The sequence below is a fragment of the Arachis ipaensis genome, chromosome B07 (assembly GCF_000816755.2).
Source record: "Arachis ipaensis cultivar K30076 chromosome B07, Araip1.1, whole genome shotgun sequence".
In the NCBI taxonomy this organism is placed as follows: Eukaryota; Viridiplantae; Streptophyta; class Magnoliopsida; order Fabales; family Fabaceae; genus Arachis; species Arachis ipaensis.
Window position 1 is genome coordinate 23,588,554 of NC_029791.2, and position 23,782 is coordinate 23,612,335.

The 23,782-nt window shown below is 34.0% G+C and overlaps 1 protein-coding gene and 3 long non-coding RNA genes across 5 annotated transcripts in view; 2 read left to right on the forward strand and 2 right to left on the reverse strand.

The window, feature by feature from the left end:
• Positions 1,781-4,786, reverse strand: LOC107609431 (cinnamoyl-CoA reductase 1). Its single transcript, XM_016311411.2, has 6 exons — positions 4,567-4,786; positions 4,299-4,495; positions 3,836-4,021; positions 3,365-3,527; positions 2,774-2,960; positions 1,781-2,264 (listed from the first exon to the last, which is right to left on the reverse strand). Exons 1-6 carry the CDS (start codon positions 4,655-4,657, stop codon positions 2,120-2,122), a joined length of 969 nt encoding a protein of 322 aa, XP_016166897.1. The 5' UTR covers positions 4,658-4,786; the 3' UTR covers positions 1,781-2,119.
• Positions 16,022-16,867, forward strand: LOC107608397. The gene is made up of 3 exons (XR_001612847.2): positions 16,022-16,169; positions 16,250-16,339; positions 16,578-16,867. It is a non-coding gene; the product is annotated as an uncharacterized LOC107608397 (long non-coding RNA).
• LOC107608396 lies at positions 16,971-17,434 on the forward strand. Of its 2 annotated transcripts, XR_001612846.2 has the most exons (3): positions 16,971-17,012; positions 17,096-17,167; positions 17,350-17,434. It is a non-coding gene; the product is annotated as an uncharacterized LOC107608396 (long non-coding RNA). The 2 variants fall into 2 exon arrangements; XR_002351269.1 differs by lacking the exon at positions 16,971-17,012 and having other exon boundaries at positions 17,080-17,167.
• LOC110264918 overlaps positions 17,096-23,782 on the reverse strand; it is an 18,104-nt gene continuing 11,417 nt past the window's right edge. The window contains exon 5 of the long non-coding RNA XR_002351270.1: positions 17,096-17,208. This is a non-coding gene — a long non-coding RNA (uncharacterized LOC110264918). The remainder of the gene's footprint in view (positions 17,209-23,782) is intronic.

Below are 23,782 nucleotides of genomic sequence, written 5' to 3' on the forward strand. Positions count from 1 at the left end.
ACGAATGCTGGTTTGCTAGTGAATTTGCCACATTTACCACATCTGCCTCCATAGTGTCATCAACTTGATCTTCATCTACATCCGGATCAACGACCTCATAGTTACTTTCAAACTCCTCCTCGCTATCACTATTATAATCTTCCAATTCAATATCTCGGTTCGTTTCAGATTGCTCAAACTCAATATATAGCTCGATGAACGATATATGGGACCGAGTTTTAATATACAATGAAAATATTTCTTCCATGCTCGCTTCATCGGTTACATATTTGGTTTGAAATTGAACGAACCCCCAAACACAGATATATGATATTTATACAAAATACACGACACTTTCTTAGATATTTGAGAATCCATTTTCTCACAAATCACACCCTTTAGTTCTTCAAATGACAATGTGAATGGAATAATACTATTTAATGGATTCTCACATACAAATTTCACTCCTTCAGATGTTTATAACAGAATTTGTCTATGATAATATACTTTTAACATAACTCTATCATCTATGATAATATATTTACATTGAACACTTTCAACTTTGGTATTATTTTTTTTGAAGCAATGGAGAGGAAGAACAGAGAAAACGAGTTTCAAAAGCTGGAAATTGAAAGACGAAGAAAAAGTGGAGACTTAAGCTAAGCTAGTGTATATATATAACTAAACAAATCGGATGGTCCGACCGCCTTTTTACTGATTCGAATTTTTTAAAGAACTCAAATGTATGAAATCGGTGGGTCCAATTTCTACATACAAAATGTTGAACGTTGCTTGCTCCTCACAAATCAGACCGTTCGATTTGTGTTCTTCTCTCTCTCTCTCCCCTCAAAGAAATTAGACGGTCCAATTTCTTCACCATCAATTCAAAAAAATACTGCCACCACAACAGTATATTACCCCCTTAATCTCCATAACCCAGCGTAACACACACATTATTTTCATATTAAAACAAATTAGCCTCATATCTATTATGTTAGATAATTATTCATATAATTAATAAAAAAATAATTATTTTCGTTTTATACAGTCGTACAATCATATTTGTTAAGATAGCGTTTGTTTTGAGGTACTGAGACAGATACTAAGAGACTGAGACTCAGTATCATGTTTGTTGGCTCAGAGATTGGTACTAAAATTTCAGTATTTCAGTACCTCCAAAAAGTAGGGACACAAGAGACTAAAATTTTTAGAGATGGAGACTAAAACTTTAATAACATTTTATACCTAAAATATCCTCATTTCAATAAATTAATTTCAATTTTAGCCTTTGTACAAATTAAATTAGAGTTTCATTCTTATTTCAATTTCTGTCTCCCATTTTACACCAAACAGAATACTAAGATTTATTTCAATTTCTGTCTCTTATTAGTTTCTGTCTCTCATTCTCAGTCTTTTCGTCTCTGTCTCTCCATCAAATACTAATGACTATTCAAACACTCAGGGTTGTTATTTTACTATTGTGATGTTATGTAATTAAATATACATATAAAATTATTTTACACTTATCAAAATTAAATTAAGAGAATTTTGTGTCACGCTTAAAAATAGTTTTTTGACTAGGGATGGAAAAAAAGTCCATTAAAGGGGGTATTGGAGATTGTTCCTTAGGAATAAACAAATGGAAATTTAATTAGACATTAATTAATAATTACAAGTTACATGAGATATATAAGTGTAAAGATACATACAGTTAAAAGACATCCACATCTTGTAGAATAACACTTGAATATGATAAATCTATGAAACTAATTAATGTCAAAGTTCTCAAACATCTCTTATGCATCACCAACCCCATGTTCCACACCATAAGGATCCCTTCCTTTAATTTTCTACTAGTCTATATCTTTCTTTTGTATCATATATATATTTACACCTTCCTTTTATCTTTTATTTTATTTTATTTTATTTTTATGTACGAGACAACCAGCAAACTAAAATTTTAAGTCCTCAATCCCCTCCCTATCAAATTTATTAATAACTATTACCAGAGAGAACATTCAAGAGAATTCAGCTAAACTTGGCAAATGTATCCTGGAAAAAAGACTATATGTTACAGAACCATATGCAATCATCACTTGTAGTTATATCTCAAGTTTCAAATAACAGAAGCAGCAATCATTCAAGAAATGAACCCTTTGCTCTTCAAACTCTCTACAGCATCCTTGATAATTTTCTCCATGGGAATAAATTCCAAACCCAGATCCATGAGTTTCTTCGATCCATCCTTTGCCCTCAACAATCCTGGTTGGGTATCTCTTGGGATCCTTCAAAGGAAAATGACACAAATACCATGAGCAAGTTCTGGATTATATAAATATAATTGCTAACAGCTCTAGATCAAGGCAAGGGTGCATTGTTTTTCCAATAATTAGAAAATATCACAATTTCAGTAAAATAAACCACTTTTCATGTATTTGCATACAGTTTTAATCCAAAGCTTTAAGAAATATGCTTTTAACTAGCTTCTTAGTACAATCAGTTTTTAACCTGTAAAATTAGAAATACAAAAGTTGTAAAATCCTTAACCTTATATTTTAATTAAGACTAAGATTAAAGCCCAGCCAGTCTACAAAATACACTGAGCTTCAAGTCCAAATCTAATTTACTAACAACTGCTGCATTATACATGTTTGCGAAGTACTCCAAAGGTGTATGAAACGCACCATTCAATGCAACAAAAACCTATGCAGGATGCAGCGTACAACAAAAGTATAGTTCAGGACTTGTATAAAATTCCACAACCTAGCTAATCAGCAAAGTGCGGTTTACTTACTTAGGCACATTGTACTGTGGATAAAGCTCCGCAACTTTCGCCACAAAGTCGCCATAGTGAGAGATGGCTTCTACACACAAATGCCTACCGGTTGCTGTTTTGTTCTCATACACCATAATATGTGCTAAAGCTACATCCTTAAAGTGGACTGATCCCATAAAAAAGTTCTCATATGTTTCATCACACCCTGCAACAGCGAGTAATGGGCGAAATCAAATTATAGTTAGACTCGGTCAAGCCAAAATTCTTACAACGGTTTTGGCATAATCAAAGTGTTCTCTATATACAGGGCATTATATGACAGCATTGAGTTCTAAAAGTTGTCTATTTTGTGCCACAGCAGAGCTTTCTATAATGTTCTAGGCTTCTAGCCAACATTCCTGGAAACGATCAAAGGTACTCATTATGTGAAATGACTTCCCAATTTTGCATGGCCGATTTTAACATAGAAAATTGTAGAAAGGAAATCAAATGCGCTTAAGTCAAGATCAAAGGTACTCATTCTGTTCCATAGCACAACAATACATGATGACTTGGAAAACAATCAAGTTCAGTAAGCAACAGTATATAATGATATATATAGTTATATACCTTCAAGAAGGCGAACAAGCATGATCATACTAGCATTAAGTCTGGGTGAAATAACAGGGCCCATCACAGTTCCGGGATTCACCACCACAACATCCAAGCCTTTCTCCTTTGCAAAATCCCAAGCAGCTTTCTCAGCTAAAGTCTTGGATAGTGGATACCACAGCTGTTCCATATCATTTCAGAACAAAGCTAAAATTCACAGTGCCTCAAAATTATGCATCATAGTTCTTGACTTCAAACATGTTTTCATTTTGTTCTTGGTAGAGACATAATTAGAGTAACAAGAATAAAATGTAACGAACTAATGTAACTAACTACTTACTAGAATAAAATGTCAGGAACAACTTTTGATAACTATAAAACAGAAAATCAGATATTTATAGATAAATTTCTCACAATTGAAGAGACTAGAACTAAGGTTACTAATTCACACCAAAAAACTGAACACAAAAAAGAACAAGAAAGCCCCACCCCCTTTTGCTTGCAGTATTCAGTGTCAGTCCAACAATCTTCTGTCTTGACAACATCAGATGGCCAACCGGGGCTCGGCGTAATCGCCGAGACAGACGACGTGACCACTACACGCTTCACCCCTGCTTCCTTTGCTGCCTCAAGGACATTCATTGTCCCTCTAATCGCAGGGTCCAGAAGCTCCTTCTACAACCAAGATGTGGCTCAATAAAATCCCGCATCAAATTTCAAAGAGAAAGGAACAAACTGCTATGAACAACGAAAAATCTTTAGAACAAATCACTGCAAGTCAATAAAAATTGAGCTCTTGAAATTTCAGAATTAATCACAGTATCAATTATAGCCATCTATCACTTCACATAATTAACTGAAGACTGAAGTAATTTGAATTGTTATGGCCATTTTCAAAATTTGGTACCCGAATTACAGACTTTTTCTTCTTCTTTCCTTTTCAATCTTGTACCTGTGGGTCATGGACTTCGTCGACAATGCAGGGTGAAGCGAGGTGGAAGACGCCGGAGCATCCGCGCACGGCGGCGACGATGGTCTCGTACTGGAGCAGGTCGATTTGAAAGAGACGGAGGCGCGTGGACGCTCCTTCAAGAGCTTCTAGATGCTTCGTCTCAGTATCATCGTCTGCAATCGGAATAATAATAATAATAATAATAATAATAATAATAATAATAATAATAATAAGAATAATAATAATAATAATAATAATAATAATAATCCCCGAGTGCCCCGAGTGAGGAGGAGGTGGACAAGCCACGAACCAATACAACCGCTTCCGCCGGTGACGCAAACAACCTCCGACTCCGACATCCTGCGAGTGGTTCTTAGCTCTTACACTTCCACACTTGACAGTGAGACTAAAACAGTGACACCAGTGACTCTCGCCAGTCGCTAGGCCAGGTGGTATCTGAATTAATACTCGATTTCGGCCCCAGAAATTTAAAACCCAACTTAAATTAATTCTTAAAATTACAATTAACTCAATTTAAACTTCAAAATTTACAATAATAAGTTAATAATGTTGTAAAATAAATATCAAATAAAGAAGTATAAATAGAAGACTTTAGTACTATAATTACTATCTCAATATAATAAATATGATTAATATTGCTATTAATATTATATGTAAAGAGTAATAGAAAAGAGTGTTTAAAATACTTATAAAATAAAAGAAGAGAAAGAATTGTAGTAGAAATATAAAGAGAAGAGTATTTGATTGCAACATAAAGAGAGAATTGATTTCTTATTACTTGCTTGTGTATCAAGGCCTCAGCCTTATTCTCCTATTTATACTAGTAAAAAGATTCACTTTACAAATATTGGGAAAGTATGCACCGCATATCCTTTAATATTTGTGCTTCCCAATAGAACTTCAAAGGAAGAATAAATCATGCTGAGTAGATGGATATGGACATCCATATCGTAACACTCCCCCTTGGATGTCCATTTAGGATTATGCCTCGTTAAAACCTTACTAAAGAAAAACCTAGTGGGAAAAAATCTTAGTGAAGGAAAAAGAGTACAAAATCCTTTAGTGATGGGGACTGCCTCATTAAAAACCTTGTTAAGAAAAATCCAATGGGAAAAAAATCTGACCAAGGAAAAAAGAGTACAGTCTCCCCCTCTTGCCGACATCATTTAATGTCTCGAAATCGGCGCATCCCAATCTCATGTACCAATCTTTCAAAAGAGGATTTTGGGAGTGACTTTGTGAATAAATCTGCCAGATTGTCACTTGAACTGATCTATTGGACATCAATTGTCCCTTGATTTTGAAGATCATGAGTGAAGAAGAATTTGGGAGAGATATGCTTTGTTCTATCACCTTTAATGTATCCGCCCTTAAGTTGAGCAATGCATGTTGTATTATCTTCAAACAGGACAGTTGGAGCTATCTTATGATCAATCAGTCCACATGATGACAGGATATATTGAATCAAACTCCTGAGCCAAAAACACTCGTGACTTGCTTCATGAATCGCTAGTATTTCGGCATGATTAGAGGAGGTTGCTGCTATCGTCTGTTTTGTGGATCTCCATGATATAGCTGTACCACCATTTGATGAATAAAGATCCCATTTTTTGTATGCTCGATCTGCAGGCCGAGACAAAATTTAGTCTTTCCAAGATCTTTCATCTCAAACTCTTTTTTTAGAGTTTTTATAATTGTTGGAATCTCTTCAGGGATTCCAATGATATTTAAATCATCAACGTACACAGCAATAATAATGAATCTAGATGCAGTTTTCTTTATGAAAATACATAGACAGATATCATCATTCTTGAATCCGTTTTTGGCCAGATACTCAGTAAGACGATTATACCACATTCGTCCAGATTGTTTCAGACCATATAAAGATCTTTGCAATTTGACTGAGTATAACCCTTGTGAATATTCACTGGATGGTTTAGATATCTTTAGTCCTTCAGGGACTTTCATATAGATATCTTGATCTAATGAGCCGTATAAATAGGCTGTTACCACATCCATTAAATGCATATACAGTTTATGATATGCAGATAAACTGACCAAATAACGCAATGTTATCGCATTCACTATAGGGGAATACGTTTCTTCATAATCTATACCGGGCCTTTGTGAAAAACCTTGTGCTACAAGTCGGGCTTTATAGCGCACAACTTCATTTTTCTCATTTCGTTTTCTCACAAATACCCATCGGTATCCAACAGGTTTTACATCTTCAGGTGTACGGACTACAAGTCTAAAGACTTCACGTTTTGCAAGTGAGTCTAATTCAGCCTTCATGGCTTCTTTCCATTTTGGCCAATCATTTCTTTGTCGACACTCTTCGACTGATCTTGGCTCAAGATTCTTACTTTCATGCATGATATTTAATGCCACATTATATGCAAATATTTCATTGACAATTGTCTTATTTCGCTCCCATTTCTCTCCTGTAAAGACATAATTTATTGAGATCTCATCATTTTCACAATTTTCAGGTACCTGAACGTCTTCTGACGTTAACACTATGTCAGAATTTTGAACAACTGCAGGTGTCTTTACTATGTCTTTTTCAACAGGAATCGTATTTACCTCTTTTCTCTTTCGAGGATTTTTATCTTTGGAACCGACAGGCCTGCCACGCTTCTGGCATGTATTTGCTTCCGTGGCTATTTGTCCTACTGGGACATCAATTCGAATTGGGGCATTTTCCGCCCTGCCACGCTTCTGGTGTGAATTTGCTTCAGTGGCTACTTGTCCTACTGGGACATCAATTCGAATTGGGGCATTTTCCGCTGGTATATAAGATTTGGTTATCCTCTTTGTATCAGAAAATGCATCAGGCAATTCATTTGCTATTCTTTGCAAATGTATAATCTTTTGAACTTCTAGTTCACATTACCCTGACCGAGGATCTAAATGCATCAACGATGATGCATTCCAATTAAGTTCATTTTCAGGAAGCTTATTCTCTCCCCCTAATGTTGGAAATTTTGATTCATCAAAATGACAATCCGCAAACCGGGCTTTAAATACATCTCCCGTTTGTATCTCAAGATACCTCACTATAGAGGGAGAATCATATCCAACATATATCTCCAATTTTCTTTGGAGTCCCATTTTGGTGCGATTAGGTGATGAAATGGGAACATATATCGCACACCCAAATATTCTTAAATGGGAAACATTTGGCTGCTGGCCAAAAGCTAATTGCATAGGAGAGAACTGATGATAACTCGTTGACCTCAAACGAATAAGTGCTGCGGCATGTAAAACTGCATGCCCCCAAACCGAGGTTGGGAGATTTGTTCTCATAAGCAAGGGTCTAGCAATTAATTGGAGGCGCTTAATAAGTGATTCTACTAACCCATTTTGTGTGTGAACATAAGCTACTGGATGTTCAACACTTATTCCATTAGCCATACAATAAGCATCAAAAGCTTGGGAAGTAAATTCACCAGCATTATCAAGGCGAATTGCTTTGATTGGATTTTCTGGAAATTGTGCTTTTAATCGAATAATTTGAGTCAATAATCTCGCAAACGCCAGGTTGCGAGAAGATAATAAGCACACATGAGACCATCTCGAAGATGCGTCTATCAGGACCATAAAATATCTAAAAGATCCATATGGTGGATGAATAGGTCCACATATATCACCTTGAATCCTTTCTAGGAATTCAGGGGACTCAAATCCAATCTTTACTGGTGATGGCCTTAAAATTAACTTTCCTTGAGAACATGCAGTACAACAAAATTCAATAGTTTTAAGAATCTTCTGGTTCTTTAGTGAATGTCCATGAGAGTTTTCAATAATTCTCCTCATCATAGTTGTTCCCGGATGACCCAATCTATCATGCCAAGTTATGAATTCATTTGGGCTAGTAAACTTCTGGTTTACAGTGGCATGTGATTCAATTGCACTAATCTTGGTATAATACAACCTAGATGAAAGTGAGGGTAATTTTTCTAATATTACATTTTTATTTAAATCATGAGTTGTGATACATAAATACTCATGATTTCCCTCATTCATAGTCTCAATATGATATCCATTTCGGCGAATATCTTTGAAACTCAACAAGTTCTTCAGGGACTTGTAGATAATAGTACATTATTTATTATAAATTTTGTTCCTCTGGGAAACAATATTATAGCTCTTTCGGAGCCTTCAATCACATTGCCTGAGCCAATAATAGTATTAACATACTCTTCTTTTGGCACAAGATGGGTAAAATATATATTACTTTTAAGAATAGTGTGTGAACTTTATCTGCAAGGCAAATATCTTCAGAATATGTCCTTGCCATTTTTCTTCAAAAAAAAAAAACAAATGATAATAATAATAAAATGAGTAGAAGTACATGCACGGTGAAATTATTCAAACACATACATATATCAAACTATTCCATCATTGATCAAATAGCCAATATTTCCTTCAGAATCCTTAAAGAAATTAGATACGTTATAATGAGTGGTGGAATTTTCATCATTTGAGACAAAATTTGTTTCCTTTCCTTTGTCATCATTTTTCAAGGATGCTTGATAAAGATCAACTAGGTGCCTTGGGGTACGACAGGTACGTGACCAATGGCCCTTTCCACCACAACGGAAGCATTTATCCTCAATTGATTTACTTTGCCCATTGTTTCTTTCTTTATCCCACTTCTGGTGAGATCTTCTGTTTTGAACATAATTCCTTTTCCTTCCATGATTTTTCTTGTTATTAAAACCTTGCCATTTACCTCTTCTGGAGTTATAATTTGCTGCATTTGCTTCAGGAAATGGGGCGGCGCCAGCTGGGCGCGCTTCATGATTTCTTAAGAGCAACTCATTGTTGGCGTTCAGCAATAAGAAAGCAAGAAATTAACTCAGAATATTTTTAAATTCTTTTTCTCGATACTGCTGCTGCAGGAGCACAATCGAGGTATGGAAGGTCGAGAAAAGTTTCTCTAACATATCGGGCTTGAGGAAGTATCACCGTCTTTTGATGATTGTACCTTTCTTCAAGGTCTTTCCAAAGATCTGCAGGATCTTTTAATGTGAGATATTCATTTTTCAATCCTTCGTCAAGATGACGACGAAGAAAAATCATGGCTTTGGCTTTATCCTTCTGGGATGCATTATTTTCAGCCTTAATGGTATCTCCAAGATCCATTGAATCAAGATGGATTTCAGCATCTAATATCCATGATAAATAATTATTTCCAGATATATCAAGAGCATTGAATTCAAGATGAGAGAGCTTCAACATAATAAAAATTTGTTACCTGAGTCTTCCTAAAAATTTGATCAGAGTCTCGTGCTGATAACGTGTTGTAAAATAAATATCAAATAAAGAAGTATAAATAGAAGACTCTAGTATTATAATTACTATCTCAATATAATAAATATGATTAATATTGCGATTAATATTATATGTAAAGAGTAATAGAAAAGAGTGTTTAAAATACTTATAAAATAAAAGAAGAGAAAGAATTGTAGTAGAAATATAAAGAGAAGAGTATTTGATTGCAATATAAAGAGAGAATTGATTTCTTATTACTTGCTTGTGTATCAAAGCCTCAACCTTATTCTCCTATTTATACTAGTAAAAAAATTCACTTTACAAATATTGGGAAAGCATGCACCGCATATCCTTTAATATTTGTGCTTCCTAATAGAACTTCAAAGGAAGAATAAATCATGCTGAATAGATGGATATGGACATCCATATCGTAACAAATAACTAATTTTAGCTCTGAATTAATTTCACTCAACCACTATGTTAATTTGTTAAAATTTAAAATTTTCGTTTAAATTTCATATAATTAAAATGTACTATATTTTTTTATAAACTTGATTGGCTTCTTAAAAAATTGAAATTCTAAGAAAAGCACTCAATTTTCTAAAAGTTCTATTAGGTCTCAATCATATGCAATTTAAGCGAGAATTTCAAATTACAGTAAGGTAATGTATTAAATTAACACATCATTAATAAAATTAACTCAAGAATTAATGCGAATTACGATTATAAATTTTAGCATCTAATTTGAGTCCATTAAAATTTTAAAGATCAAATTAAGTTTGACTTCCAATTTTAGAGACCAAATTAAAAATTAACTCGGTACTCTCTCGGTGCAATTTTCTTAAAATTAACATTTTAAATAATACATTAAAAATTTAAAATCATTCACATAGAAATTTAATTTAATCCATTATTATTATTATTATTATTATTATTATTATTATTATTATTATTATTGAAATAAGAATGGACTTTTGTATTTATAAACTAGTAGATAATCCGTACATTCGCACGGCCTTAAATATATTTTTTTCAGTTAATTTTACTTTTAATTTTTGGATTCTAATAAGAATACAGAATATTCAATTTAGTGTTATAATTGATCATAATGACTATTCATTTGTGAATATTGTCACAAACTTACTTACCATGTAAATATAAGATGATTAAATATATTTGGAGTGAAAAGGGAGAAAAAATAATATAATTTAAAATTTAAAAACATATAACAATTTGGTTAAAATTTTTTGTGACGAAGTCGGTCAATTTCTTAATATGCTTGCACAATAATTTACTTATCTCCAGTAATACAGTTTTATCTGAATATTCTCTTTAACTATTATAGACCATTTGGTTCTTTTTCAATAGCTATTAATAATTCTTTTCACACATTGCTCACAAAAAAAAATTATATTCTAGCTATTAAAACTAAAAACTAAACATCAAGCACCACATTCGTCCATATGCTCATCAAAATTATAATTTGAATTTTTTAGAATGGCAAGTTGTTGATGATCTCTGGTAGGCAGACCACTATCATGTTTAACACTTGGACTATGTGAATATTTGGCACTCTAATTAATAACATCCTAAATAACATGAAAAACACTGCAATAAAAATACCATTTATACAAAAGAACTGAACAGTAATCTTTAGTATCAATATCTACTCATATACCTTATTGAGTATACAATTTTATAGGAATAACCTTGCATTATGGATCTCTCAAACATGCAATGTCACTTGTTGGGTTATTAATAGAAATCTGTATTATTTTAGAAACAAATAAGTTAATACACATATATAATTAACTTACATTAATAATTTTAAAGAAGCTAAACAAAAAATAACTCAAATTCTCAAACTATACAAATTACGTATATACCAAATGGCTTGATTTGAAAACAAAAATTGGAGACACTTCCAGCCAAATAATCATTTGAAGCTCGAAACAGCATTACCCACAGATTAAGAATTTAGATGGAGGAAGAAATTTTTTTTTCTAAAGGAATATGAGAACCATCACTAAATCAACAAAATATCTTTAGACAGAAACAAACGAGAATAAAAGGTGAAAAAGAAAAATAGTTCTATAATTATTGTTTAGATCTTAAAAAGATAAAATTAATTTAAAAAAAAACCTTAGTCATGCTACATAATATAAATATAGTAAAAGACATAAATCTAGATTATCTCTTACTACTCAATTCTTAAACTTAGAATATATAAATTGTAAATTATATCACCAAAACAATCAGTAATATCTAAATTTACACTCCGTTTTATATCCCTAATTGTATTGTATTTGCAAATCACTTAAAGACAGTTGAATAGCTTCTTCTATCATATTAATTTTTTAAAATAAGAATTTTAAGAGTTAAATAGTAAAAAAATTCTATCACAGTAAGTGATATAATTAGATTAGTCTCTCTCTCTCTTCACAAAATACTGTAATTCAAAAGATAGTTTTTCAGTTTTTTAGTAGTGTAAGAAAAATTTGATAACTCTCATATTGTAGAATAAAGTACACAAAATCAAAACTCATTCGTTTATATGCTTGAAAGGTCAATACAAAGAACACAAAATCAAAACTTATGACTTCACACAATGAAAAACCAACCAATTATGTATATACCATTTTCTTTATATGCACATTTAAAAATCTAACATTTTTTTCTTTCATTCACTTGCATATTGATCATGTTTTCAACTAGAACAAAGAACAAAAAAAGAACATATTTATAAGAAATTTTGATGCATTGATTAATCATGAAGCAAACCTTCTTCCACTAATGTCTTTTTATAAGCAATGAAATGTTATTTCTAAATCAATAGCTGTTATGACGAAGTAGCAAACAATTAGGGACACCAAAAGAGAAAACTGTAAAAATTATATTGCATACCTTGTTCATGGAATTTAACTTTAAAATTCAAGTGAATCAAAATAAGTATCAATTAATGGAAAATACAAAATTATACTGACAAATGGCAACACCAATATTTCTTTCCAATGTATACAAAAGACAATATTTATCAATTACTCAAGAGATGGAAGTTATCGGAGATAAACTGTTCAAACAAGTTAGATAGAAGACACATAGTTTGAAAATTAACCTTTCCCCTATTTGTAGTAGGTCATCACTCACCCCATAGATCCAAAGTTAAAAAAAATGGATATTTACATTGGGACCATCATCATTATTCACACATGGAAGAACAATAAATCTAAAGATGATACCAAAATTTTTCATGATAATTCATAACAATATAATAAAGATTACAACCAAAGCATCAGACTTGGTGCATCGATGAATGAGCTTATATTAAGATCAAAGGTTTCTTGATTGCTTATTTCTATCCTCACGCACAATCTTATATAGGAACTATTCACAAAATCCTAATTTTTAACACAGATTCAATTTCAATCAATTTGTATTGGAAAACTCAACAAACTCATACTTTCAAAAATTTACGTTCATCATCACACATTAAAAATTAAGGATTTCATGCACAAATTTTGTCTTTATTTTTTTGTTGAACTTCTGATCATTAAAATTTAATAAATTAAAGTAAAAATTAAAAGTATCAAATACACACTACAAATACACAAAGACTAAATGACTTTATTAAAGAGAAAAAAAAAATCTAAGTTACACTATTCTTTCTTTAATTGTATGTTAATTGTTAGTATTAGTTAGCAAAACTTTTTTTCAGCTAATACATTAAAAATTCTAGTAGCCAAATACCAGGGTAAGCAAGAAAGAATAACCAAAAAAATATCAAACCATACTCAATCATTTTTGAACCAAGACTTTCGAAGGATGGTTAAATAACTAATACAATTTAATCAAAAGAAGTTTCAAATGAATTCAGGACAACCAAGTAAAAACAACAAAGAATGTAGTATCTAATATTACACAAATTTGAAGTTTTTGTCCTTAATAGTTAATTTTTTGAATGCCACAAAATTAAGAAATAAAAGACATGAATTGAGATAAAAGTTATAGCTCAAGTTCTAAACATCTATGAAAAAACTCAACATAAAAAAGGAAAAACCGAAATTCAGAAATGCAAATCATTAAAAAACAGAAAAGATATTTGAAGGAGAACGAGAAAGAAGAGTGAACCACAAGTTAAAAGATATACATTACCTACTCCCTGTGACTCACATGCAAACTTTTTTCAATCCTGTAAAGGAGAAAGATTATAACCAAAATAAACATAGGCTGATGTGTGAAATATAAGTGCACATCTATAAAAAAGTAGGGGTAAGTATTGTTTGGTCCCTAACGTTTAGGGTCAGAATCGAAACCGTCTCCAATGTAATTTTTTATTTAGAATCATCCTTAATATTTTATTTTATATTAAAATCGTCTTTTTAAAAAAATTTTTAATTTATTACTAAATTACCCCTATTCTAATAAATAAAAATTATAAAATTAAAAAAAAAGAGATGTTTTCAGCAAGATGTGGGGCCTTTTTTTCAATTAGCAATGCAATAACAGCAGGATCTGCTTCAGTCTGGTGATTTGATATCAAGATGATATTATGTTCCTGCAGTAATATTTCAGTCTTAAAATTTTTTCCCACATCTATTAAAATGTTAACAAAGGGAGAATATACAGCAAGCAAATAATCAAATAGATAACTCAAAGGCATAAATTAAGGATATTAAAAATTGTAACCTTCTTAATTCTTTCTTCAATTTCAATGAAAAATAGGAATCACCATTTACCCTACCGCCAAAAGAAAGAAAGAAAGAAAGAAAGAAAGAAAGAAAGAAGAAAGGAGAGAGGGGCTGCGACAGGGGAGAAGAGAAGAGGGAAAGGAGATGCGCCGGCGCTGCTAGGGCTCGTCGCTGTCGTCGTGTCATCATCGGGCCTTGGAGGGAGACCACGCTGCTGAGCCGTCACTGCCAATTTGCCCACGAGCTGCCGTCCGGGAAGCAGAATAGCGAAGAGAGGGAGATGCATGAGGAAGGAGAAAGGACAAAGCGTGAGGCGGTGACGGAAGGGGAAGAGGCACGGGGGGTGCCGGTGGTTTTGCTTCGGCATCTGCATCTGCTTCTTCTTCTGCATCTGCTTCCAATTCTCACTACTAGAAAGCTAGTTATTACGGACGGATATTTCTGACAGATTTTATCCCACGAAAATACAGACAGAATTTGCGAGGGATTTTTCGTCGGAAACAAAAAATGAATTAGCATAAATTACAGATGGAAAAGAGAATCCGTCGATAATTCTGTCGGAAAAATTAATTTTTTCGTGGAAAATAGTTACCAACGGAAAATCCCTCTGGAATTAAATAAACAAAAATGTTTCATTTTATTAAATTATTATAGACAAAAAATCTGTCTGTAATTTAAAATATTCTGTCAGAAATATTGAGTTAAACCTAACTCTACCTCTACCCTCTTGAGCTCTACACTCCAAACGAGCTTCACAGTCATCTTCCTCTCCATTCACACTCCAAACGTTTCTCCTCAGTGCCTTCATCCACCGCATTCTGCCATCATCAACACCTTTGAGACTTCCATCACTCTCGTCATCGTCAATCATAGTTGTTCCCCGTACTGTCCCTTCTTTTCCCCTCTTTTACGAGTACAAACCTTAATCCTCCTTCAGTGACTTTTTCTTCTATTCAAACCCAACATCGATGGTGAGTATTTGAATTTTCTACTATATTTTCTTCCAGTTTTTGATACAATGAAATTCTGTTATTACAATATAATTTTCATGCCGTGTTAGTTTAATTGTTGCTTGATTTCATTTCCGATTTGGGATTAAACTAGCATTTGCCTTTGATTTTGTGATTTATTTGGTTGCTGTGATAAATGTTTTATTTAATCAAAGCATTTTGAATGATGCATGTAAGATGTTTAATGAAAAGCCTCAGAAAACGGGATATTGATTTGGAATGACACGTTTGGCAATGGTTGGTATATGAGTGTAAGAAAAGTATGTTGGTTGGTCAAAGCATGGCCATTAATCACTTGATTTTGTATACACGCACACTTTATTCTTGTATTATTCTCCTTTTTAATTTGTAACTTGCAGTACCAACCTTTATGCAACAGATTTATTGGTTGTCATGCAAACTAAGGGCAGCATGAGTCCTGAAATATCTAGAACAGAAGCAAGGTATAAGGTATGGAAACTTTGTTCTGGTGCAGAGTTTGTGAGATGAGAGCGAAAGAGAGAAGAGAACTTACGGAAAAGTGAGGGTCAGAAAATGAGAAATGAAATTAAGGGATGAATCACAATCTGTACAAGCTACAACTAGAAGCATGCAAGTTGCATACACCTAAGCTAACTTCCTAACTGATTAAGTTGTAATCCTAACTCACATGTGCTAAATGAATAATAATCTAACTAATTAGATTCCAAATTAGCTAAACTGTTAAGTCTCCTTTATTACACACTAGTTAATTATACTTTGTGATAGTAAACAATGAATATGGTGAGCAAACAGAGGAGGAACTGCTCCCGAGGGGAAGGAATCTGCGTGTTACTAATGACAATGTCATTACTTTTATTCATCTTGTAGCAAATCATCGCTTGAATTTTCAGGTGAAGTAACTCGAATTGCATCTTGTATTGCAAAATCAATTCCTTTTTCCATTGTATAATAAAAATAACTACGCTTTCAGATACGTCAACAAAGTTCGCATTTCTTGAGGGGATTTCAACAACTTATTCAGAAGGATTGGATTGACATGTTTAATGAACATGAACTTCAGGTTGTGTTATAAGCCTGTCCACTTTTGAAAGCTTGTGGTTCTCTTTTTTCCATAACAATCTTTGTTTTCAATACTTGCTCTAACATTGTGTTGATATTTGTCTATTTGATAAAACTAGATGGTGCCATTTTCATTGCTTTGACAGTCAAGTTAATTTAAAAAAAGATTGAAAATAAAATGAATGTTTGTTGTTTTGTGATATTTTACCTAACTTGCTTGAGATTATTGTTTTCCACAGCTTTTGATATCAGGTTCACTGGAGAGCTTGGATGTTGATGATCTGCGGCAGCATACCAACTATGCAGGAGGCTATCACAGTGTAAGCTCTTTGGCGCCTATGTGGTTTTATTCAGTAAATCCTTAGCAGAAACACTCAAATGATATTATAGTCATGCTAAAAAATTAGTTTGAGACTTTTTTTTTTGAAGTCTTTCTGGCTTCTTATCATTAGATATACATAAGAACTAGGGTCAAATCCATGATATTAATCAATAGTGGGGAAAAAGAAAGACTGAAAGAAGGTATCGGTGGCCAAACACACACACGTCACATTGACCTTTGAAGTAGGCACTTTTCTAACAAGTGAGTTCTTCTGATAGGATCATTATCTGATTGAGATGTTTTAGGAGATTCTCAAAGGCTTTTCATTGGAAAACAGAAAGAAATTTCTGAAGTAAGATAAACATAGATATATGATTTAATAGCCCTTTTTTATTACTAAGTTCAGCATGGATAACAAACTTAACCTTTCTATAGGTTTGTGACAGGTTGCTCTCGTGGACCATTGCTGGGTTTTCGATATCTTGAACCTTTGTTTTGCATACAAAGGTAAATAATACTATAGAAATTATATTCTGAATTTCTGATATCTATGATCTATCCGTAACATTAATTTTGTAAAATAATGAAAATATGATCCAAAATTGTTTTCTCTAACCACAATTTATTTTGTGTTAGAAGAGTAATTAATGAGGCCAAGTGGAATTGTCTAATGCCTGCTGTTCTTGTAGGGCTGCTGGTACTGCATCGGAGGAAGCTCTTGACCGATTACCAACGTCAGCTACTTGTATGAATATGCTAAAGCTTCCACCTTATCAAAGGTTTTTCCTAGGCTAGGTTTTCTTAGATTTTGAAATGATTAGCAGGGATTTACTCACTGGTCACTGAGACCTTATCTTGAACATGCAGTAAGTTTGAACCCCTGTTATGAAGGAGGCATTAATGGTGCTGAGGTATCATCTTATTCTTGAATTAATCGACTCTTTCGACAATATCATTTTGCGCAGGTGCTTTCATAATGCTTTATTTGTTAACTATCATGTAAACTTTAAGAATTCCCCCCAATATAGTTTCCGGAATAAACCAGAGTGGCTATTTAATGAAAAATGATGAAACTTAATGGATTGATCCCACATTAGTTGGAGAGGGGAATGAAGCATGCCTTATAAGGGTGTGGATACCTCTCCCTAGCATGACGCGTTTTGACGAGTGAGTGTGGGGGGCTTCGGCTATCATCCCTATCGTTAAAGGTAAAACCGTGAGGCCTTGTGTGCCAAAGCGGATAATATCGTGCTAGCGGGTGGTCTGGGCTGTTACAGAAAGTATGTGTAAATAATTAACTCATGGATTGTACCTGGTGCACTTGGAGGATCTTGTAGGTGGGATCCATATAGGTATCTGACATAATCCAAATCAAAATTTCTTATGATGATCCATTGGACATGCCTTCTGAGGTCATCATACATGAAATAACTTAACTAAGCAGATCATAAATCTAGATTATTTTAATAAATTCTTTTATTGTTGCTCCTTCACGTGTCATCTTTCAATAAAAATTTCAAATGTAGATGGCTGTCCACATCCTACAGGAGACTGCATTTGGAAAAAATTATGCATCAGATAAGGTAAAGGACTAATGATACCTATTAATTACGGTTTTAGTTCTCAATAAGCCTCTAGTTTCATGAAGATTTGGAGAAAAGACTGAACATGGTAAGGAGAATTCAATGTTGACTTAATAAATGTGCATCTTAGTGGGGCAAGAAGATTACATGATGCTATTGTTCTTGGGTATTAACTGCAAAGGGCCCCTGGCCGAGACATTGCAATCCCAGAATGGTATGTAAATGCTGAAAGCCAACTTGGCCGACGACCATCAGATCGGCCAGCAGATTTTGAAAGTGCTTTGGTTGAATAGTAAGTTTCATTTTACTTCAAGTTCTTGTTTTAATTTCTTCTTGTCACTTTTAATACAAAAGTGGTTCTTGTCTATTGAAAAAAATACTGTTCTCAAGGTTTCTTTATTAAGTCTTGAAAACAGGAAACAAAACCAAAACAAAAGCAATATTTTTGTAAATAAATTGCAAATGTTTTCTTTAAAAGAAATAGACTCCAATTTTCTTGCATATGAAGAGACAAGATAATTGCCTCTTTATTTCCTTGTATTCTTTCTTCAGTGTAATAGATGACTTTGAGATTCTGCACGGAAATGTTCAAGGTTTTCTAGATACTGTGGCTTTCTTACATAGCTTAACTGAATTACATGCGAACCCCAAAAGGTGGGAGAGTAGGGCTGCAGCTTCTCTGTTCAACTGGGAGGTCTTGACCATTTCCATTTTTTATTTATTTTATTTTTGTGATATTACACTACAGAATTTGTTAAATTCAAATACCTGTCTTTTTTGTTATTCCTTCTTTCAATTTTTGATGTTGAATCATTATGACAAGAAGAAATATATGTGACAAGAGCTCCTGGATGGTTAGATGTCATGGGTGGTATTGCTGACTACTCTGGAAGCCTTGTTCTTTAGGTTGTATCTGTAACAACCCTGATTTTCGAGTACATGAGATCTTTTCTGAAAGTACGGATTTCTCCGGAAGATCAGTAAAGGGAACATCTCTGTTATATCATCAAGCATCTTAATCCTCATTATCATTATGTCATCCTTAAGCTAGAACCTCCTCTAAGGCAAGCTCGATAATGCAATCGCGAAGAACCTAGTTTTTGAACCGTATCGGTTGGCAGTTTTGATTCTGATTTTCATAAATAGTCTCTGTTTGACGAACCGAACTTGATTCATGAGAGGAGAGAGATAATAGTATAATATTATCATTATATTAGTATTAGAAAATGCTTTAATGATATTATAAGGTTACCTGGTCTATTTTTGTTAAAAACAGAAAATCGGTTTAACTGGGTTTACGGTTTACTGGTCCAGCTTAGCACCAGCACTCTCTGATGAATTTAGCAATGTTAAGGCCTCATTATACATGTTCTATTCTCATAATAAATATGTTACTAGTGTCATTTATGCCAGTAGCTCAGAAAATAATCTTTAGAGATGTTTTTACGAGTGTTCCGATGCACCTAGTTTTAGTAGTTGTACACCAGAGATATTTTAATATTATTTTAATCCACCTCCAAGCCAACTAATCACAACTCACCTTACACCCCCAAGACCTCCAAAGCTGTCTCGTTTCATCATTGTGGCCGAAAATAACAAGAGAGAAAAGAGAGAAACTTTCATGAACACTTAATCTTCAAAGCTTGATTTCTTCTGAACTAAAACTCAAATCAAAACTCCGATTTCACCAAAATGATCCTCTCTTCTTCCTCTACATAACCATGTAACTTATCAAGGATGGAAATAAGGTGAGATGGCTGTTCCTTTCCCCTTTCAATTCGGTTTTCAAGGAAACATGCTTAAACAAGTGTTTTCTTGATGTTCTTCCTTAGATCTCTTGCTTAGCTTGACTTGTGGGCCAAAGATCTTTGATTTCCTGCACGTTTAAGGTGAGGATAACTTTTCTAAGATGCTTCTGAAGTTCTTTTAGTTGATGGTTTAGTGTTTTAAAGTTGTTCTTGATGTGTTTTAGGGGGAAAAAGTGCTTTAAGAACACTTCAAAGAGTAACCGGATTTGGAGCAACAAATCAAGGAAGGGTGTCACGAAATTAATCTTGAATATTTGTGTTTGAGTTGTGTGAATGTTGTATGATTTGGCTGTGCTAAAAATTGGTTGCATATATGATTGATTCTTGGTGAAAATTTGGTGAAATTTTGATGAAATTTGATGAAATTCAAGCTATGAATGTGTGTTCTTGTGGCTGCTGGAAAATGAAACCCTAGGCCCTAAATTGGGGTTCAATTTGTGTTGAAATCATGTATATTTTAATAAAAATAATAAAATAATGTGAAAAAGGCAGTTTTCTGTAAAAGCTTTAGAAAGACAACTTTAAGTGCAAAATCTCATAATTACCTTCATAAAAAACTTAGGGAGTGGTAATAACATGTTAGTGAGGCAAAGATAAATAAAAGATAAAAAGTTAAAGAAAAGATAAAAACTAAAGAAAAAGTCTGTAAAATTTTAACGACAGAAAAACAGACAGAGACTAGTGAACGAACTAGGGCAACTTAGTTAGTACTTGAGTTGTGACTAGGATTAGGTATAATATGAAAAGTTAAACTATTTCAGTATAGACTTAATGAACCTATACTTGGGACAGGCTTACTATTCATACCGAAATTTAGATAAGCTTTAAATACATACGTTAAGCAGAGAAATAAGAGTAGAGTAGAGAAATACAGAAAATAGAGTAACCAGAGTAAAGTAAAGAGATAAAGAGAAAAAGAGTAATATAGATACAGATGAAAAGAGTAATCAGAGAAGAGAAAAGAGATACAGAGAACAGAGTAAAGAGATACAGAGAAAAGAGAAACCAGAACAGAGTAAAGAGATATAAAGAGAAGAGTAATATGATGAACCACTATTTTATGATTTATATTGTGTTTAATTGTGTGGTTTTATCATGATCCTTACCCACTTATTCATTAAATTAGCATGCATTTAGATTTCCTTCCTGAATTTATTACATGTTTGAAAACTGCTTCCTAGAGACTTTAATTATTTATTTTTAATTCTCCTCTATTCCATTCGATGCCGTGATCTGTGTGTTAAGTGTTTCAGACTTTATAGGGCATGAATGAGTTGGAGATTGGAAAGGAAGCTAGCAAAAATGGAAGAAACACAAGAATTTTGAGGAGATAACCAGCGAGAAGTGACGCGATCACATGGCTCACGCGACCGCGCGAAGGAGAGCAAATCGCAGCGACGCGGTAGCGTGGACGACGCGAACGCGTGGCGAGGAAAAACGCGAATGACGTGTCCGCATGGATGACGCGATCGCGTGACATTTGCGATCTGCATAATCTGCAGAATTTGTTAGGGGCGATTTTGGACCCTATTTCGGCCCAGATTTCGGCCCGGAACAGCAGACTAGAGTCAGAGAACATGCAGAAACAAATAACACATTCATTCAGAGACAGTTGGAGATCTAGTTTTTACTCTCTTAGGTTTTTATCTCTAGGTTTTAGAATTTTAATTTTCAATTGGTCTTAGCATTGGAACATTGAGAAGAGTTATTTCCTCATCAAGACTTCGTCATTCTAGTTTGTTTTCTTAACTTGGTTTCATTCTTCCATGTTCTTTGCTTTGTCCAATTTTGTCATTCAGATACTTCTATGATTATTTAATGCAAGGATTATTTCCTTTTAATTCAATTTCAATTCCAACAATTATGTCTTCTTTTAATTCCCTTTCATGTGCTATGGATTCTTTATTTACAATGCGTGAGTCCAACTCAACTTCTTTGAACATCTGATTAATAAGATAGCACACTTTTCTGCAACTCGTTGGGAGACGACCTGGGACTTAAACTCCCAGTAATTTTTAATTTAACTCTCTGTGATATATTTCTAAATTGATAGGCAGATTTTTGGTGAGTTAAGAACTATACTTGCAACGTAACCATTTTTTATAATTTTTTAATTCACCAGCTTCTGCGTCTCATCAATTTTTGGCGCCGTTGTCGGGGAGTTGCAATAGAGTGCTAATTTTATTAATTAGAATTTATTTATTTTCATTTTATTTTGTTTTGCTACTATGAGCTGCATGTTTCTTCCGTCAAATGACGCGTTCACTTCCTGATCCGCGCTTGCTAATATTCGATCCTGAAATTGAAAGGACAATTTCACGAATAAGGCGAGAACAGCGTTGGTTAGTCCGCTCTGAGGGCGGATCTGAAAGTGAATCTGAGGAAGAAACCAGCCCCTCTTCTATTGATTCGGTTGTTTTACGCGCAGAAAACATGGCAGCTAGGAGAGTTACCATCCAGGAGGAAGGAGCCCCTGATTTTACAATGCAACCGTTTCAAGCGCATCATCCAGCGGTAGCTACAGATTTTGAAATAAAGCCCGCATTGCTAAATTTGATGCCCAAGTTTCATGGCCTACCTGCTCAAGAGCCTATCAGGCACTTGAGAGATTTCCAGGCAGCCTGTTCTACTGTCAGGCGTGATGGCACTGATGAAACTTCAATTCTGCTGAAAGCTTTTCCGTTTTCTCTTGAGGGAAAAGTAAGAGAGTGGTACTACACTCAACCTCTAGCAAATGTATCCAACTGGGATACACTCAGAAAGGAGTTTCTGGAGAAATTCTTTCCATATGAAGTTACTGATAAACTGAGGAAGGATATCTCTACAATTGTTCAGGATGACAATGAGACTCTCTTTGAATACTGGGAGCGCTTCAATAATTTTCTGGAAGCATGCCCCCACCACATGATTGACAAGATCGTGATACTCAGCTATATTACATAGGGTATGAGGCCCCAAGATAAGACCACACTGGAAAGTGCCAGCAATGGGTCTATGAAGAAGTACAAGACCACTGATGAAGCTTGGCAATTGATCAGTGATTTAGCTGAATCCACTAGGAACCACAGACAAAAGCAAGGCTGTTCAAAAGCTGTTGCAGAAGTATCTTCTAGCAGAGAGACTGCTGCTCTAACTCAAAGCATCTGTGAAATGACCAACTTGCTGAAGCAAATGCAGTTGAATCAACAAGCTCAGCAAGCTCAACCTCCACCACCATAGCAAAACCAACAACTAGTCCCACAAAGAATTTGTGGAATCTGTACTGATTATAGCCATTACACCGATGAATGCCCGCAACTCCAACAAGAAGACAACATGGTGGCATCCACTCACAACTTCTATGACCGCCCCAACCAAGGGTACAATCAAAGTGGAAATAATAACCATGGATGGCAGGACAATTCAAACCAGAATTGGAGGGACAATAATAACAGAGGAGGCAGAGATAATCAGGGAAATCAGAGGTGGAACAATAACAACAACAGGCAGCAAAATCAACCTTACAGAGCACCTCACCTGAGGCAGAACCAAGGACCACAGAACAATCAGCAGCAGACCTCTCAATTTACTCATTCTTCGTTATCTTCTAATGAAGATCTACTACAATCTTTTGAGAAAAGACAACAGACCATGGAGACCAACATCATGAATAGTATTAATGCCAGTCTGAATGGTCTCACCTCTACTATGCAAGCTTTTATGACACAGTTTGTACCAGCACAAAATTTCAA